Source organism: Leucoraja erinacea, chromosome 8 (assembly GCF_028641065.1).
Source record: "Leucoraja erinacea ecotype New England chromosome 8, Leri_hhj_1, whole genome shotgun sequence".
Classification (NCBI taxonomy): Eukaryota; Metazoa; Chordata; class Chondrichthyes; order Rajiformes; family Rajidae; genus Leucoraja; species Leucoraja erinaceus.
Genome location: NC_073384.1, coordinates 69,654,051 through 69,674,769, shown reverse-complemented (window position 1 = coordinate 69,674,769; position 20,719 = coordinate 69,654,051). Strand labels below are relative to the sequence as shown.

Genomic DNA, 20,719 nt, shown 5'->3' with positions numbered 1-20,719 from the left:
ATTATTTTAGGAAGGAGATGAAGAGAAATGTCTTTAGTCAGAGGGTGGTGAATCTGTGGAATTCTTTGCCACAGAAGGCTGTGGAGGCCAATTCAGTGAATATTTGAAGGCAGAGATGGATAGAGTTGATAGGCCGAATGGCCTAATTCCTTATGACATGACCTTATGACCAGTCGAATGATGGTCAAAGAGAATACAGTGTGTTGTAATGATGTGTCTCACGCACCTGGATCTGGATATACCGGAGAGCTCTCAAATAACACAGTGGTGCCTCCATTGACGAGCGGCCCATAGACCACATAACTGTGTCCTGTGATCCAGCCAATATCTGCCACACAGCCATAGATATCGCCTTCCTCATAATTGAAGACGTACTGAAAGATAAAAGTTGCTGCATTTTACTTCACACTTGGACAGTGGCTTCTGTTTCATGCCTTATTGTAACATTTCCTTCATAATAATCTTGAAAGTACATCCGCGGATAATGTTTTATAAACAGTTAATGCATGCATTTCAAATCTTTCTGACAAATGGGTGAAAGCCTTTTAAAACTAAGTTGAGCAAAGAATGTTCAGGATGTGGACTCTTATACATCGGCGAGACCAAACGCAGACTGGGCGATCGTTTTGCGGCTCACCTTGGCTCAGCCCACGTGAACCAACCTGATCTCCCGGTTACTGGACACTTTAATTCTCCTTCCCATTCCTACACTGAACTTCCTGTCCTCAGTCCCCTCCATTGTCAGAGTGAGGCTAAACATAAATTGGAGGAACAGCATCTCATATTTCGCTTGGGCAGCTTTCAACCCAGTGGTACGAATATTGATTTCTCTCAATAGAGAATAGACAATAGACAATAGGTGCAGGAGTAGGCCATTCGGCCCTTCGAGCCAGCACCGCCATTCAATGTGATCATGGCTGATCATCCCCAATCAGTACCCCGTTCCTGCCTTCTCCCCATATCCCCTGACTGCTATATTTAAGAGCCTTATCTATCTTTAAGAGTCCTCTCACTTCAGGTAGCCCCGGCATTCCCTCTCTCTCTATCCCTCCCCCACCCAAGTCGCACCAGCTTCTCATTTTCACCCAACAAACAGCTAACATTGGCCTGTTTCCTTTATCATCGTTATTTTTTTGCATATCTTTCATCTATTGTTCTTTATCTCTCCACATCACCATCTATATCTCTCGTTTCCCTTACCCCTAACCAGTCTGAAGAAGGGTCTCGACCCGAAACGTCACCCATTCCTTCTCTCCAGAGATGCTTGCTGCCTGCCCTGCTGAGTTACTCCATCTTTTTGTGTCTATATTAGATCACCACCACAGGATGAACTTGCTCTCTAGACATGCGGGGAACTGCAGATGCTGGTTTACATAAAAAACAAAGTGCTGGACTAACATTGAATTAGAGTGAATGGTCGGCGTGGACTTGGTCGGCTGAAGGGCTTGTTTCCATGTATAAGAAGGAACTGCAGATGCTGGTTTAAACCGAGGATAGACACAAAACGCTGGAGTAACAGTGGGACAGGCAGCATCTCTGGAGAGAAGGAATGGGTGACGTTTCAGGTCGAGACCCTTCTTCAGTCACTTGGTTCCATGCTATATCTCAAACTAATATAAACTTTTTCACTTAAGAGGATAGTCCATATCTGGAAGTTATACATGCAGATACAATTCCGATGTTTAAAAGACATTTGGACAGATCTATGAATTGGAAGGGATTAGAGGGATATGGGGCAAATGCAGGCAAATGGGACTAGCCTAGTTTGTCAACTTGGTCGGCATGGACAAGGTGTGCTGAAGGGCCTGTTTTTGTGCTGTACAGCTCTGACTTTATGACTCTAGGTGGAGATGCTGTTAAAACAGCCTGGTGAATTGCACTTGCATTCCATAGAGGACATTCTTTGCAAAAATTGCCAATAATGACAGTGCATGTTTAGGCTGGTGGGTGAAGGTTGAACTGCTAACGATATGATCTTTGTCCTACACTGCGCTCCTGCAGGCAGTGGTAAGCAGTGGTTGGGGAAGGAAAGGAACATGATGAACTACCGGCCATTATGCGGCTGGCTAAACAGGTTTTACAAGCTCAGTTCCACTACATTGACAGAAACTGTCACATGCCCTTGCTTCCTGGTTTGGCCCTGAAAGTCCGTACACTTCCTGACTCATGGAGACACGAGAAAGTGCAGCTGTTGTCATCTTGAGCAAGTATCAAAGTGCTGGAGGAACTCAGCAGATCGGGACAGAAGACAGAAACTTTGGAGAGGGTGCGGAGGACATTTCCGGAATCATGAGAGGAATAGATCGGGGTAGATTGTCAACTCGTACAAGCATGAAGTTCAAATCCCACATTTGGATAAATTTAGCTCCACCCATAACCAACAATGGCAAGTCCTGAACATAAGTCTAAGGCACGTATATAAACACAGCGGCCTAAACTGCAGCAGCCTGACCATAAATGGAGAAGTAAAACTAACTGGAATATCCCGCTCACAACTGAACGGTGAACAGAATTCACAGTTGCTCTGAGTGCACTGTGGATAAAGAATGCTTTTGCAGGACACTTTTGGCAAAGGCTTTATAATTCATTTCAGCTGGATGGCAGAACTGCTGACAATAATAGACGATGTAATCAGATTGGACTACAGCACTTATGTGTTTATTCACATTGCACAAGGCAGAACACACGGTGCTGGAGGAACGCAGCGGGGCAGGCAGCGTCTGTGGAGGGAATGGACAGACGGCATTTCGGGTCCAGACTCTTAAAGCAATAAGGCCATAAGTGATAGGAGCAGAATTAGGCCATTCTACCCATCAATTCAATCATGGCTGATCTATCTCTCTCCTAACCCCATTCTCCTGCCTTCTCCCCGCAATCCCTGACACCCTTGTCATCACCCCTGACACCCATGTTCATGACCTCTGACACTCTTGTTCATGACCTCTGACACCCATGTTCATGACCTCTGACACTCTTGTTCATGACCTCTGACGCCCATGTTCATGACCTCCACCTTTGTTCATGACCCCTGACACTCTTGTTCATGACCTCTGACACCCTTGTTCATGACCCCTGACACCCTTGTTCATGACCCCTGACACCACTCTTCTGCAGACTGAAGGCAGAAGACAGCTACCCCCTCCTCTCATTCCCACCCTTATTTAGGAATAACAACCTCTGACACCCATTTGTGTCATGACCTCTGACCGCTCTGTATTTGTTCAGGATGAACAATAACTCTAATCAATAATCATTGGCTTGTGAGAGGGGAATGACCTCACTGCCTAAAGGCCAACTTTTTCATGACCTCTGACTGCCAGAGGAGGTGTTTCATGAAAGACATTTCAGGAACATGGATAGGAAAGGTTTTGTTCATGACCTCAGCTGACACCCTTGTTCATGACCCCCTGACATCCTTTGGGTTCATGACCCCTGACACAGCTCTTGGTCATGACCTCTGACACCCTTGTTCATGACCCCTGACACCCTTGTTCATGACCCCTGACACCACTCTTCTGCAGACTGAAGGCAGAAGACAGCTACCATCCACTCCCCCTACGGGAATAGCTGGGTTTCATTCCCAGGGGTTTGTGACATATTTAGGAATAACAACTTGTATTTATATCACCCATTTAGTGTGATGAAACATCAAATGACCGCTCTGTGTTTTCCCCAGGATTGGGGAATCAATAACTGGATAATCAATAATCAATCGGCATAGGTTTAAGGTGAGAGGGGAAAGAACCTCACAGGAAAAGGAAGCCTAACAGGCCAACTTTTTCACTGAGAGGATGGTGTATGGAACGAGCTGCCAGAGGAGGTAGTTGAGGCAGGTTCTATAATAACATTGAAAAGACATTTGGACAGGAACATGGATAGGAAAGGTTTAGAGGGATATGGGCCAAACGCGGGCAAATGGGACTAGCTTAGACATCTTGTCCAGCATGGATGCGTGGGGCCGAAGGGCCTGTTTCCGTGCTGTATATCTTTAAGGCATTTGACAGTGGCATAATCGGGCAAGCATGAAGTTCAAATCCCACATTTGGATTAGCTCCACCCATAACCAACAATGGCAAGTCCTGAACATAAGTCTAAGGCACGTATATAAACACAGCGGCCTAAACTGCAGCAGCCTGACCATAAATGGAGAAGTAGAACTAACTGGAATATCCCGCTCACAACTGAACGGTGAACAGAATTCACAGTTGCTCTGAGTGCACTTTGGATAAAGAATGCTTTTGCAGGACACTTTTGGCAAAGGCTTTATAATTCATTTCAGCTGGATGGCAGAACTGCTGACAATAATAGACGATGTAATCAGATTGGACTGCAGCACTTATGTGTTCATTCACATTGCACAAGGCAGAACACACGGTGCTGGAGGAACGCAGCGGGGCAGGCAACGTCTGTGGAGGGAATGGACAGACGACATTTCGGATCCAGACTCTTAAAGCAATAAGGTCATACGTGATAGGAGCAGAATTAGGCCATTCGACCCATCAATTCAATCATGGCTGATCTATCTCTCTCCTAACCCCGTTCTCCTGCCTTCTCCCCGCAACCCGACACCCTTGTCATCACCCCTGACACCCATGTTCATGACCTCTGACACTCATGTTCATGACCTCTGACCTCTCGCTCTTGTTCATGACCTCTGACACGCCCATGTTCATGACCCCTGACACTCTTGTTCATGACCACTGACACCCTAGTTCATGACCTCTGACACCCTTGTTCATGACCTCTGACACCCTTGTTCATGACCTCTGACACCCTTGTTCATGACCTCTGAAATCCTTGTTCATGACCTCTGACACCCTTGTTCATGACCCCTGACACCCTTGTTCATGACCCCTGACACCACTCTTCTGCAGACTGAAGGCAGAAGACAGCTACCACCCACTCCCCCTCCGGGAATAGCTGGGTTTCATTCCCAGGGGTTTGTGACATATTTAGGAATAACAACTTGTATTTATATCACCCATTTAGTGTGATGAAACATCAAATAACCGCTCTGTATTTTCCCCAGGATTGGGGAATCAATAACTGGATAATCAATAATCAATTGGCATAGGTTTAAGGTGAGAGGGGAAAGAACCTCACAGGAAAAGGAAGCCTAACAGGCCAACTTTTTCACTGAGAGGATGGTGGGTGTATGGAACGAGCTGCCAGAGGAGGTAGTTGAGGCAGGTTCTATAATAACATTGAAAAGACATTTGGACAGGAACATGGATAGGAAAGGTTTAGAGGGATATGGGCCAAACGCGGGCAAATGGGACTAGCTTAGACATCTTGCCCAGCATGGACACGTTGGGCCGAAGGGCCTGTTTCCATGCTGTATGTCTTTAAGGCATTTGACAGTGGCATAATCGGGCAATTTGACTCAAGCCCCATAAAAGCCATTGACCCCAGAGGTCAAATTTAAATTTTAAATCTTTTTGATAATCAAAATAGAAAAAGAATATTGAGGAAAAGTAGACAAATGGATTTCGACAAATAGCTCCCATGTGAGTGAGTTATATCAGCTAGATGGGCTGGTGATCAGCGAGGCAACGCAACCTCTGCCCTTCACTTGCTGGCGTTGAAGGACAATGTAATGGTGAAGGAAGGGGAGGAACTCCTTTCCCAGCGTTCCCATACTCCGGATCACCGCACATCTGGCCTTTTCAGGAGGCTGGTTTAACTCATCCCTTAAACTCCACTGCATGTATCTCAAAGGTGTCTGGTGTCCAGGCCACTGAAGCCTGGTGTGGGATGCAGCTGGAGATCAGAGCAGGGTGGTGCATGGAAAACCTCATCATAGAAACATAGAAACATAGACAATAGGTGCAGGAGTAGGCCATAAAGCCCTACGAGCCTGCACCGCCACTCAATATGATCATGGCTGATCATCCAACACAGTATCCTGTACCTGCCTTCTCCCCATACCCCCTGATCCCCTTAGCCACAAGGGCCACATCTAACTCCCTCTTAAATATAGCCAATGAACTGGCCTCAACTACTTTCTGTGGCAGAAAATTCCAGAGATTTACCACTCTCTGTGTGAAAAAAATGTCTCATCTCGGTCCTAAAAGATATCCCCCTTATCCTTAAACTGTGACCCCTTGTTCTGGACTTCCCCAACATCGGGAACAATCTTCCTGCATCTAGCCTGTCCAACCCCTTAAGAATTTTGTAAGTTTCTATAAGATCCCCCCTCAATCTTATAAATTCTAGCGAGTACAAGCCGAGTCTATCCAGTCTTTCCTCATATGAAAGTCCTGCCATCCCAGGAATCAGTCTGGTGAACTTCTCTGTACTCCCTCTATGGCAAGAATGTCTTTCCTCAGATGTGCCCCATGTATCAGAGGTACACACGCATGCAAGGCACACTGCTTGCCTCTGCCCACCTGTCCTCACAGAGTGAGTGAGTGTGAGAGAGAGAGATAGAGAGAGAGAGAGACCCGTGCTTGTGTGAAGGGACTGGTGTGGAGGTTAACACTGAGTTAATCGATCTGTTCAATGGATACCTTGTGGGTCAGCGATGCGTACAGCAGGTACCCAGCCTGTGTATGTACCAGTCCTTTGGGTTGCCCTGTACTCCCCGAGGTATAGAGCAGGAAGAGCATTTCCTCACTGTCCATAGATTCAGGCTTGCACACAGGCTCCTCCTTATCCATTTCCTACAGAGGAGAAGGCAGGCTGTCATTAACAAATAGAACATTAGAACACAGAACAGTCGAGCAGAGGAACAGACTCCACAATATCCGCCCCCAACACAATGCCAGGTTGAACTCGTCTCTGCTTGCACGCAATCCCTATTCCTTCATTATCTTCATTTACATCAACCTGCCTGTATATGAAAGCCTCTTAAATGCCACTTCTGTATCTGCCTCCACCACCACCCTTGGCAGCACGTTCCAGGCACCCGCCACTCTCTGTTTAACAAAACCTGCCCCGCACATCACCTTGGCCCACCTCACCTTGAAAGGCTATGCCCTCTAGTCTTTGACATTTCAAATGGTGCTTTATTCCAGACAATATGCATTCGGCAGAGGCAAAGCCACAAAGCACATTTACATCCATGCAAAACAACCTTACAGTTCAATTCGTTCGAGAAAGAACTGCAGATGCTGGAAAAATCGACGGTAGACAATAAAATGCTGGAGAAACTCAGCGGGTGAGGTAGCATCTATGGTGAAGGAATTGGTGACGTTTTGGGTCGAGATCCTTCTTCAGACTGATGTTGGGGGGGAGCAGGAAAAAAAAACTTGCAGTTCATGTCTTTCATCTCTTAAAACCCCTGTTTTTAATAGGAGAGAACAATGGTAGAACAATGATGCCTGGAGACTGGGTGTGAGTTCAGTGAGTTGGGGCATCACTGACAATGTATCTGGTCTGTGAAGGCAGTGGACACCTTCATGGATGCTGGGGAACTTGGAATAGATCCACATTACAGAAGAGGACGTGTCACAGAGTCTTCACCATCCTTTTCCATCATCCGTTACCACTTCCAGGGAACAACGTGGTTGTCCGAACGGGATCTGGGGGTCCTTGTTCATCAGTCTATGAAAGTAAGCATGCAGGTACAGCAGGCAGTGAAGAAGGCGAATGGCATGTTGGCCTTTATAACAAGAGGAATCAAATATAGGAGCAAAGAGGTCCTTCTGCGGTTGTACAGAGCCCTAGTGAGACCACACCTGGAGTATTGTGTGCAGATTTGGACCCCTAATTTGAGGAAGGACATTCTTGCTATTGAGGGGGTGCAGCGTAGGTTTACAAGGTTAATTCCCGGGATGGCGGGACTGTCATATGCTGAGAGAATGGAGAAACTGGGCTTGTACACTCTGGAGTTTAGAAGGATGAGAGGATATCCTTCATATGAAACATATAAGATTGTTAAGGGCTTGGATACGCTAGAGGCAGGAAACATGTACCTGATGTTGGGGGAGTCCAGAACCAGGGGCCACAGTTTAAGAACAAGGAGTAAGCCATTTAGATCGGATACGAGGAAACACTTTTTCTCACAGAGAGTGGTGAGTGTGGAATTCTCTGCCTCAGAGAGTGGTGGAGGCAGGTTCTCTGAATGCTTTCAAGAGAGAGCTAGATAGGGCTCTTAAAAATAGCGGAGTCAGGGAGATATGGGGAGAAGGCAGGAACGGGGTACTGATTGGGGATGATCAGCCATGATCACATTGAATGGCGGTGCTGGCTCGAAGGGCCGAATGGCCTACTCCTGCACCTATTGTCTATTGTCTAACTATGTGTCTCTGTTCAGCCACACTCCTCGGGACTCTACCATTCCCTTTACACCCCTTGGCCTGGTTATTTGTGCCAAAATGCCTCACTTTGCAGTTGTCCAAGTTAAATTGCATATCCCATCCCTTTGTCCACTTTCCCAACTGATCATTATCCTGTTGTGACCTTAGACAGCCCTCTTCACTGTACCAATCATTCATCCTGATAGATATGGGAATAATCACAGGAGATTCTTGCACTACCTCAAGAACGAGAGTGTTCTATTGTCATCTGCCCCACATAGAACAATTAATTTCTTACTTCATTTTTCTCCAGGGTCTGATCTGATATATCCGAGGACATACAATACCATACAATACAATACAATATTTATTACATGTCATTTGAACCTCAGTGAGGCTCAAACGAAACTCCGTTTCCACAGCCATACAAACAAAGACAATTTCCTACAGACATACACACAATTCAATTTACAGAAAACATCCATCACAGTGAACCCACTGTGATGGAAGGCAAAGTCTTTTCTCTCCCCGGCACCATTTTTTCTCCCGATGTCGAAGCCCCAGGCGGGCGATGATAAGTCCCACGGCCATTTTAGGCCGCGCGGGGCGATGTACGGCCCCACTCTAGGTCTAAAAGTCACGAAGTTGGAGCCCCCGGCGGGCGCTGGAATGTCCCGCGGCCATGAAGCCGCGCCGGGCGATGTACGGCCCCGCCCCGGGTCGTTCTAACCCCGCGACACGGACGGGAGAAGTCGCGTTGCGGGAACTCCGGAAAGCGGACTCCACCCAGACCCGTGAGCTCCCGATGTCCCAGTCCACCGGACCTGCGGCTGCAGCTGGAGCCTCCGAGCTCCAGTCGGGCCGCAGCAGCGAGTCACCACCGCTCCCCACGCTCCGAGGCCGGCCAGCCCCACGATGGTAAGTCCGCAGCTCCGCAGCTCCGTGACTGGAGCCCCCAGGTCGTTCAGGCTTGAGGCCGCTCCACGGTGCTAGGCCCCAACGACAGAGAAAAGGTCGGGTCTCCCGTACAGAGAAGAGATTTTTAAAGTTTCCCCCTTCCGTCCCCCCGCCCCCCACATATACAGTTAAAAACACTATTAAAAAACACAAATAACTACATTTAACTAGACAATAAAATTAAAAAAGACAGACAGGCTGTAAGGGCTGCTGCAATAGGTGAGTCACGCCACCACAGAGACATTGAGGGAACCTAGAGAGGAAATTGCGGGAAGCCCTGGCTGGAACTCATGAGTTGTCCTTAAATACAGATGATTGAAGGGTGGCAAATGTTGTGCCTCCATTCAAGAAGGGCTGCACGAAAAATGCTTTGAACTATAGGCCAGTGACCTTAACATCTGTAGTTGGTAAGTTACTCGAGAGTATTCTGAGGGATAGGATATACAGGCATTTGGATGGGCAAGGAATGATTAAGGATAGTCAGCATAGGTTTGTATGTGGGAGGTCGTGTCTCACAAATTTGATTGAGATTTTTGAAGATGTGACTGAAAAGGTTGATGAGGGCAGAGCTGCAGATATATATAAGGACCTTGGCAAAGCATTCAACAAGGTTCCACATGGTAGGCTGCTCTGGAATGTTAGATCGCATGGGATCCAAGGAGAGATAGCTGAATGGATAGAAAATTGGCTTCATGGAAGGAAGCAGAGGGTGATGGTGGAAGGTTGCTTCTCAGACTGGAGGCCTGTGACTAGTGGTGTGCCTCAGGGTTCGGTGCTGGGCCCGTTACTGTTTGTCATCTACGTCAATGATTTGGATGAGAACGTACAGGGCAAGATTAGCAAGTTTGCTGATGATACAAAAGTTAGTGGTTTTGCAGATAGTGAAGATGGTTGTGAAAGATTGCAGCCGGATCTGGATCGATTGGCCAGGTGGGCGGAGGAATGGTTGATGGAATTTAATAGAGAGAAGTGCGAGGCGTTGCATTTTGGGAAGGCAAACAAGGCAGGACCTACACAGTGAATGGTAGGCCTCAGGGTAGTGTTGTAGAGCAGAGGGATCTAGGAGCACAGGTGCATCCTTCCTTGAAGGTAGGTAAGGTGGTCAAAAATGCTTTTGGCACTTTGGCCTTCATCAGAGTATTGAGTATAGAAGTGTTCAAGAAGGAACTGCAGATGCTGGAAGAACGAAGGTACACAAAAATGCCTGAGAAACTCAGCGGGTGCAGCAGCATCTATGGAGCGAAGGAAATAGGCGACGTTTCGGGCCAAAACCCTTCTTCAGACTGATGGGGGGTGGGGGGGAGAAGGAAGGAAAAAGGGAGGAGGAGGAGCCCGAGGGCGGGGGGATGGGAGGAGACAGCTCGAGGGTTAAGGAAGGGGAGGAGACAGCAAGGGCTAGCAAAACTGGGAGAATTCAACGTTCATGCCATCCGGACGCAAGCAACCCAGGCGGAATATGAGGTGCTGTTCCTCCAATTTCCGGTGTTGCTCACTCTGGCAATGGAGGAGAACCAGGACAGAGAGGTCGGATTGGGAATGGGAGGGGGAGTTGAAGTGCTGAGCCACTGGGAGGTCATGTTGCAGACCGCATTTAGAATATTGTGTTCAGTTCTGGGCACCGTGTTACAGCAAAGATATTGTCAAGCTTGAAATGGTTCAGAAAAGATTTACAAGGATGTTGCCAGGATTAGAGGGTGTGAGCTATAGGGAGAGGTTGAGTAGGCTGGGACTCTATTCCATGGAACGCAGGCGGATGAGGGGAAATCTTATAGAGGCATACAAAATCGTGAGAGGAATAGATCGGGTAGATGCACAGTGTTTTGCCCAGAGCAGTGGAATCGAGGAGCAGAAGACATGGGTTCAAGGTGAAGGGGAAAAGATTTAATAGGAATCCAAGGGTAATTTTTTCACACAAAGGGTGGTGGGTGTATGGAACAAGCTGCCAGAGGAGGTAGTTGAGGCTGGGACTATCCCATCGTTTAAGAAACAGTTAGACAGGTCCATGGACAGGACAGGTTTGGAGGGATATGGACCAAGCGCAGGCAAGTGGGACTAATGTGGCTGGGACATTGTTGGCCGGTGTGGGCAAATTGGGCTGAAGGGCCTGTTTCCACAATGTATCACTCTATGACTCTATGAATTTCTGTCTTGCAGCAGCACAACAGGATATGTAAACATAGTACACTGTAAACACTATAATAAACAAGAGAGAAAAACAAGTTCAGTGTCTATATATACATATTCACAAATACACATATATAGATCATATATACACACACATGCGTACATGCAAACAACAAATAATAATAGTGCAATAATAACAATAATAGTCTATTGTAGTTCAAAGCTTATTTGAGGTTGTAGTGTTTTATACCTGTCTACCATCGATATCTATAACACTGCCCGAACAATATGGATATTTCATGTAACATGAAGTAATAAACCTTTACAAAATAGCAATTTCTAATCACGGCAGGTTTAATATGATGATTTAAATGCTGCCCAAGGTAGAGGTTTTAACTTACTTCCTCAAGTGGGATGTCGAGCTCCCCCATGGGAACCTCCTTGTCTGTTCTTTGCCCAACAAAAACATGTTTCACCTTGGGGCATTCTTTCACTGCCTCATCCACCGTCCTCTTCAGTTCGATTACACGTCCACCACGGACTCCTTGGTTACAGGTGATAACCACCTTGCATTGGGCTAATGCATTAAAATAAAAAGTGGGTTGATATTAATGGGATAGGAAACCACAGCGAGCAAACAGATAGATGCAAAACGAGATCGTTTCACAAGCTTTGCAACAAATCTTGAAACTGAGTGACTCATAGAAACATAGAAACATAGACAATAGGTACAGGAGTAGGCCATTCGGTCCTTCGAACCTGCACCGCCATTCAATGTGATCATGGCTGATCATCCAACTCGGTATCCCGTACCTGCCTTCTCTCCATACCCCCTGATCCCTTTAGCCACAAGGGCCACATCTAACTCCCTCTTAAATATAGCCAATGAACTGGCCTCAAATACATTCTGTGGCGGAGAATTCCACAGATTCACCACTCTCTGTGTAAAAAATGTTTTTCTAATCTCGGTCCTAAAAGACTTCCCCCTTATCCTTAAACTGTGACCCCTTGTTCTGGACTTCCCCAACATCGGGAACAATCTTCCTGTATCTGGCCTGTCCAACCCCTTAAGAATTTTGTAAGTTTCTATAAGATCCCCCCTCAATCTTATAAATTCTAGCGAGTTCAAGCCGAGTCTATCCAGTCTTTCTTCATATGAAAGTCCTGACATCCCAGGAATCAGTCTGGTGAACCTTCTCTGTACTCCCTCTATGGCAAGAATGTCTTTCCTCAGGCTAGCTCACCTGATACCAGGCACTAAAGCATAAAGTGGTGGAACTCAGTGGGTCAGGCAGCATCTGTGGAGGGAATTGACAGACGTTGTTTCAGGTCAAGATTCTTCTTCAGTTTTGTGTACAGTTTTGGTCTCCTAATTTGAGGAAGGACATCCTTGTGATTGAGGCAGTGCAGCGTAGGTTCACGACATTGATCCCTGGGATGGCGGGACTGTCATATGAGGAAAGATTGAAAACACTAGGCTTGTATTCACTGGAGTTTAGAAGGATGAGGTGTGGATCTTATAGAAACATATAAAATCATAAAAGGACTGGACAAGCTAGATGCAGGGAAAAAATGTTCCCAATGTTGGGCGAGTCCAGAACCAGGGGCCACAGTCTTAGAATAAAGGGGAGGCCATTTAAGACTGAGGTGAGAAAAAACTTTTTCACCCAGAGAGTTGTGAACTTATGGAATTCCCTGCCACAGAGGGCAGTGGAGGCCAAGTCACTGGATGGATTTATGAGAGAGTTAGATAGAGCTCTAGGGGCTGGTGGAATCAAGGGATATGGGGAGAAGGCAGGCACGGGTTTATTGATTGGAGACGATTAGCCATGATCACAATGAATGACGGTGCTGGCTCGAAGGGCCGAATGGCCTCCTCCTGCACCTATTTTCTATGTTTCTATCTTACAACTCAATGGTTGAATTCTCCAATTTCGGTAACTAACTAACCCCCCACATTTTTGCTTTCTCTTCCCTGTGCCCCACCTGGGTGCGCACCCATTTCTTTCTTTTCCCTTTTCCCCGTCCCATTCCACATATTCCTTTCTTCACATTGCTTCCCATTTGATGCACCTTCGTTACTTATCTCACCACCTTTTGTCTTTTCATCGCTGGTCTTTGTCCAAAAATCTGACAATGAAACCCCTCTCACCTGTATCCAAATATCACGAGCCAGGCTTTGTCCTAACCCTAGCTCTCTTCCAACTTCCTTCCTTCTACGGCAATCAGTCTGAAGAAGAGTCCCAACCCGGAACGTCACCGATCCATGTCCTTCAGAGATTCTGCCTGACCCGCTGAGTTACCCTAGCACTCTTTGTCTCTTTTTGTAACCAGCAACTCGAGTTTCTTGACCGTACTCAAAACGTACTCCATTTTGTGAGCACTGGAGAACAGATGACATTTATACATCTGGTTTCAAGCATTAGTTCACTATGATGTGGGAGACATGGCTTTATTTACATTTGACAGGCAAACTGCAGATATGGAAAGGGATCACCTTTCACATTGATGAACACCAATGCAATCTGAGCTCATCTGGCTCCTCTGAGCCTCTGGTTCCAGAGAAGATAGAGAAGATTTGGTGTGTTGCCAAATACTCTATCAAACTTCTATCGGTGACACTGGGTGAACTTCTGGTTGCATCATGGTCTGGTTCGGCAACTCGAATGCCCAGGAATGAAGGTGATTACAGGGAGCGATAGACAATGCCCGCTCCATCACAGGCACTGACCTCTACACCATTGAGATGCTGCCTCAAAAAGGGGCCACACTCTTGCCTCACTGCTAACATTGGAAAGAAGGGCTCTCCAGGTTCAAAGCAACCTCTGCACAACACTACCCACTACCTTGGCAACTATCATCTTCTATTGACTTTGTTTTTGTTGTATGAGTGACTCTTTGCGCTATTATCGTCTTATTACCTGGTATTACTCATTATTAATTTATTATATTATTGATTATCATATATTTGTTGCAGTTACGGACCTGTTCAGCTAATTCAGCAAATAATAATGTCATTGTTCTGTTGCCAGGACATAGGACAAATAAACACTCTTAATTCAAGTCAAGATAATCGAGGGTGATTAATTGTCATATGTACCAAAAACAGAACAATGACACTTTTACCTGCTGTAGCAAAACAGATCTGTAAACATTGTTTAGTTTAGTTTAGCCTATTTATTGTCACGTACACCAAGATACAGTGAAAAACTTTTTGTTGTGTACTAACCAGTCAGTGAAAATATGATACATAATTAGAATTGACCCATTCACAGTGAACTGATGCGTGATGAAGGGAATAACGTTTAGTGCAAGATAAAATCTAGCTAAATCCAATTAAAGATTGTCCAAGAGTCTCCAATGACGTAGATAGTAACTTGGGACCGCTCTATAGATGTTGATAAAATAGTTCATTTGCCTAAGAACAATTCTTATAAATATCATAAAGTAGCCAACCCCTTCTGGAGGAAGGTTTTGGCCCGGAAAATGGTGCCTATTTCCTTCGCTCCATAGATTCTGCCGTACCCGCAGAGTTCCTCCTGCCATTTTTCCAGCATCTGCAGTTCCTACTTGAACACTCATAAATAACATAATGAACAAACTAAAAAGTTCAATTAATTATTTAAAAACCTTGGGACTGAGGCAGCTTGCCCCCTTACGACCTCGATATGAGATGCCAAGAAAGGTCAGTGGTGCCGCGGACAGCAATATCCATGTGGACATTGAGGAACATTTGTCAACCCACCTTTGCCTTCACAGAAAAAAATGTGAATGTATTACTGATTGTTGGCTTATTTACACATAAACTTGACTTGATTATTTTCTAAATAGAACTTGTTGCCCTGACAGGGAAAGCAGATTCTGGGCAACACTTGGAAAATTGTTCATTGTATACTCTCCCATATTATAGAAACGTACAAAATTCTTAAGGGGTTGGACAGGCTAGATGCAGGAGGATTGTTCCCGATGTTGGGGAATTCTAGGACAAGGGGTCACAGTTTAAGGATAAAGGGGAAATCCTTTAGGACCGAGATGAGAAAAACATTTTTCACACAGAGAGTGGTGAATCTCTGGAACTCTCTGCCACAGAAGGCAGTTGTGGCCAGTTCATTGGCTATATTTAAGAGGGAGTTAGATGTGGTCCTTGTGGCTAAAGGGATCAGGGGGTATGGAGAGAAGGCAGGTACAGGATACTGAGTTGAATGATCAGCCATGATCATATTGAATGGTGGTGCAGGCTTGAAGGGCCGAATGACCTACTCCTGCACCTATTTTCTATGTTTCTATAATAAAACTAAGGATTTAGCAATCCAAAATCAATCTCTAATTCACAATGACTAAAGTACATAAGAATCCCCTAATTCATATTCCCTCTATTTATGCCACACACAATAGCATAGATTTCATTATGTATTAAATGACAACTAGAATGGGACACATGGATTATGTTAAGTAGATAGATAGATGTCAGCTTTTTAGTTTCAATCAGTTACAGAGATTGTATCGATCTCTCGACCTTCTTCTGAAGATGGGTCACGACACAAAACGTTGCCCATCCATGTCATTGGAATCATTCCCATTGATTACTCCAGTGCTTTGTATCTATAAACATTTGACTGGGTAGCATGCAGAACAAACTTTTCACTGCCCTTTTGTACAAATGACAATAAATAAACCAAGCCAATAATAGTGGACACCTAACGTTTGAGTAGTCAACTGGCCACTTCTTCCCCTCTGTGATCAGGCTTCTGAACGGTCCTACCATTAGCTATGGTACTGTCTGATTCACCTCTACCCCATTGCGGACATTGGACTTTGTCTCTGGAACTGATGTGCTACAAATGCTGAGAACTATTTTCTTCCCCTTTGCTCTATCTGCTGTACTTGAGTCGGACTTGATTGTATGTATGTATGGTGAATCTAATCTGTTTGGATAGTAAGAACCAAAGCTTTTCACTGTACCTCAGTACAATTGACAATAATAAACCTGAACCTAACTGGATACATAACGCTCGAACAGACAACTAACATAACACTTAATTAGACCAATAAGCAATGAAAAGAGTGAAAGATCACGTACCATCTTGGATCCTTCCAGCCAGAGCTTGTGCGCTGAAGCCCGCAAAGACCACCATGTGTGCGGCACCGATCCTAGCGCACGCCAGCATTGTTACTATGGCCAGTGGAGACACTGGCAGGTAGACCGCAACTCTGTCTCCTCTCTGTACACCGTAGCGCTTCAAGGTATTAGCCAGGCGGCACGTGGTCTCCAAAAGCTCCCTGTAACACACAACCATGGACTAATCATAAAGGGAGGTGGTGAAGTCACGGCTCCAGGCGGAAGAGGGCTCTGCCCGAACCGGTGGCCCGGCCCCTTTACGGGGTTACGTCCGCGCCCGGATGGTACTTCAGAAGGACCACGCGCTGTCCACGGGCACCCTGGGGGATTTCAGGGACCTTGAGAAGGATTGTAATATAGTTGTTTAAGAGCGTAACATTGAAGAATATTGGTTCAGAAACTTGTGTGATTTTGTATTATATAACCATATAACAATTACAGCACGGAAACAGGCCATCTCGGCCCTTCTAGTCCGTGCCGAACACTTATTCTCACCTAGTCCCATCTACCTGCACTCAGACCATATAACCATATAACCATATAACAATTACAGCAAGGAAACAGGCCATCTCGGCCCTTCTAGTCCATGCCGAACACTTATTCTCCCCTAGTCCCACCTACCTGCACTCGTACCATAACCCTCCATTCCCTTTCCGTCCATATACCTATCCAATTTATTTTTAAATGATAAAAACGAACCTGCCTCCACCACCTTCACTGGAAGCTCATTCCACACCGCCACCACTCTCTGAGTAAAGAAGTTCCCCCTCATGTTACCCCTAAACTTCTGTCCCTTAATACTCAAATCATGTCCTCTTGTTTGAATCTTCCCTACTCTCAATGGGAAAAGCTTATCCATGTCAACTCTGTCTATCCCTCTCATCATTTCAAAGACCTCTATCAAGTCCCCCCTTAACCTTCTGTGCTCCAAAGAATAAAGGCCTAACTTGTTCAACCTTTCTCTGTAACTTAGGTGCTGAAACCCAGGCAACATTCTAGTAAATCTCCTCTGTACTCTCTCTATTTTGTTGACATCCTTCCTATAATTAGGCGACCAAAATTGTACACCATACTCTAGAATTGGCCTCACCAAGGCCTTGTATAATTTTAACATTATATCCCAACTTCTATACTCAATGCTCTGATTTATAAAGGCCAACACACCAAAAGCTTTCTTTACCACTCTATCTACATGAGATTCCACCTTCAGGGAACTGTGCACAGTTATTCCTAGATCCCTCTGTTCAACTGCATTCCTCAACTCACTATCATTTACCATGTACGTCCTATTTTGATTTGGCCTGCCAAGATGTAGCACCTCACACTTATCAGCATTAAACTTCATCTGCCATCTTTCAGCCCACTCTTCCAAATGGCCTAAATCTCTCTGTAGACTTTTAAAATCTACTCCATTATCCACAACCCCACCTATCTTAGTATCATCTGCATACTTACTAATCCAAATTACCACACCATCATCCAGATCATTGATGTACATGACAAACAACAGTGGACCCAACACAGATCCCTGTGGTACCCCACTAATCACTGGCCTCCAACCTGACAAACAGCCATCTACCATTACTCTCTAGCATCTCCCATTCAGCCACTGTTGAATCCATCTTGCTACTCCACCATTAATACCCAACAATTGAACTTTCTTAACCAACCCTCCATGAAGAACCTTGTCAAAGGCCTTACTGAAGTCCATATAGACAACATCCACTGCTTTACCCTCGTCAATTTCCCGAGTAACCTCTTCAAAAAATTCAAGAAGATTAGTCAAACATGACCTTCCAGGCACAAATCTATGTTGACTGTTCCGAATCAGACCCTGTTTATCCAGATGCTTATATATATTATCTCTAAGTATCCTTTCCATTAATTTGCCCACCACTGACGTCAAACTTACAGATCCATAATTGCTAGGTTTACTCTTAGAACCCTTTTTAAACAATGGAACAACATGTGTAATACGCCAATCCTCTGGCACTAATCCCGTTTCTAATGACAATTGAAATATTTCTGTTATAGCCCCTGCTATTTCTACACTAACTTCCCTCAATGTCCTAGAGAATATCCTGTCAGGACCTGGAGACTTATCCACTTTTATATTTTTCAAAATTGTGTCAGTACTTCTCTTCTTTGAATCTCATAGTTTCCATAGCTACTCTACTTGTTTCCTTTACCTCACATTATTCAATATCCTTCTCCTTGGTGAATACCGAAGAAAATAAATTGTTCAATATCTCCCCCATCTCTTTTGCCTCTGCAGATAGCTGTCCACTGATTCTCCAATGGCCCAATTTTATCCCTTGTTATCCTTTTGCTATTAATATAGCTGTAGAAACCCTTTGGATTTACTTTCACCTTACTTGCCAAAGCAACCTCATATCTTCTTTTAGCTTTTCTAATTTCTTTCTTAAGATTCTTTTTACATTCTTTATACTCCTCAAGCACCTCATTTACTCCATGCTGCCTATAATTATTGTAGATCTCTCTGTTTTTCCGAACCAAGTGTCCAATTTCCCTTGAAAACCATGGCTCTTTCCAATTTTTACTATTTCCTTTCAACCGAACAGGGACATAAAGATTCTGTACTCTTAAAATGTCATCTTTAAATGTCCTCCATTTCTCCGCCACATCCTTCCCATAAAACAAAATGTCCCAGTTCACTCCTTTTAAATCCTTTCGCATCTCCTCAAAGTTAGCCTTTCTCCAATCAAATCCAATCCAATATGGAGAGGGCTTTGTTTGGTATTGTTTTGTATTGTATATATTATTACAATAATTGATTACATTTATCTTTGCTATAAAATTTAAAAAAGATAAATGAAAAGAAAAATAAGGGCGGGTGGTGTTGGAGGTGCTGCCAGGGTTGGACTTTCAAATGGTGGCAGTTCAAATGGTGTGGATTAAATAGCAGTCCTGGTCCAATTTGATTAGAATAGGTAGGAGTGAATTTCCCAGGGTCGGGGTGACACAGTGGAGCAGTTGGTACACCTGCTGCCTCACCGTACCAGATATATGGGTTCGATCCTGACCTCGGCTGGTGTGTGTATGGAGTTTGTACATTCTCCCTATCACCACATGAGTTTTCTCCGGCTGCTCCGGTTTCATCTGGCACAAGGTTGAGTGTTTGATTGTCAAATGTACCGGCAACACAAGAATGAAATTCTTACTTGCTGCAGCTTCATGGCCCCAATAATGTCAAACGCATAAATGAATATACAATCACCAATAATACACTAAATTAACAATCAGCAATAATAGGGAACAGGACCATTATAGCACAAAAGCGAAGTCTGTATTGTAACCAACACAAAGACAATAGCAGATCACAGTTGCTGAGGTCAGTGTTGTGCAGTGTTCAAGAGCCTGATGGTTGCTGGGAAGAACCTGGAGGTCAGGGTTTTCAGGCTCTTGTACCTTCTTCCCGATGGTGGCAAAAACAGGAAAGCAGACTATTATCTGAATGGTGGCCGATTAGGAAAGGGGGGAGATGCAACGAGACCTGGTTGTCATGGTACACCAGTCATTAAAAGTAGGCATGCAGGTGCAGCAGGCAGTGAAGAAAGCGGATGGTATGTTAGCATTCATAGCAAAAGGATTTGAGTATAGGAGCAGGAAGGTTCTACTGCAGGTTACACAAAAAAGCTGGAGAAACTCAGCGTGAGCACCAGCATCTATGGAGCGATTGAAATAGGCAACGTTTCGGGCCGAAACCCTTCTTCAGACTAATCTGAGGAAAGACCTGGGTCTTGACCATAGAGGGAAAAGGAGGAGTAGCCAGAAGGCTGGGGGATGGTTGTTGTACTGCAGTTGTACAGGGTCTTGGTGAGACCACACCTGGAGTATTGCGTACAGTTTTGGTCTCCTAATCTGAGGAAAGACATTCTTGCCATAGAGGGAGTACAGAGAAGGTTCATCAGACTGATTCCTGGGATGTCAGGACTTTCATATGAAGAAGGACTGGATAGACTCGGCTTGTACTCGCTATAATTTAGAAGATTGAGGGGGGATCTTATAGAAACTTACAAAATTCTTAAGGGGTTGGACAGGCTAGATGCAGGAAGATTGTTCCCGATGTTGGGGAAGTCCCGAACAAGGGGTCACAGTTTAAGGATAAGGGGGAAATCATTTAGCCTTCGGTTCCCTCACACATTGCAGAGATGTGCAAAGGATTTGATAGATAACTGGTCGCTGTTCATTGCCCCCAGTGTACAAGGGAGTGGCAGAATCTGTAGTGAGGGAAAGAGTGTGAGTTGATGGGAAAATG

The 20,719-nt window shown here is 45.1% G+C and overlaps 1 protein-coding gene across 2 annotated transcripts in view; it reads right to left on the bottom strand.

The window, feature by feature from the left end:
• The window catches only part of acss1 (acyl-CoA synthetase short chain family member 1), an 84,099-nt gene that overhangs the window by 43,443 nt on the left and 19,937 nt on the right, over positions 1-20,719 (bottom strand). For both annotated transcript variants that reach the window (XM_055639940.1, XM_055639939.1), the window contains exons 3-6: positions 16,402-16,601; positions 11,723-11,898; positions 6,510-6,662; positions 227-374 (exon numbers count right to left, since the gene is read on the bottom strand). In XM_055639940.1, the coding sequence (XP_055495915.1) occupies positions 227-374; positions 6,510-6,662; positions 11,723-11,898; positions 16,402-16,601 (677 nt within the window). The remainder of the gene's footprint in view (positions 1-226; positions 375-6,509; positions 6,663-11,722; positions 11,899-16,401; positions 16,602-20,719) is intronic.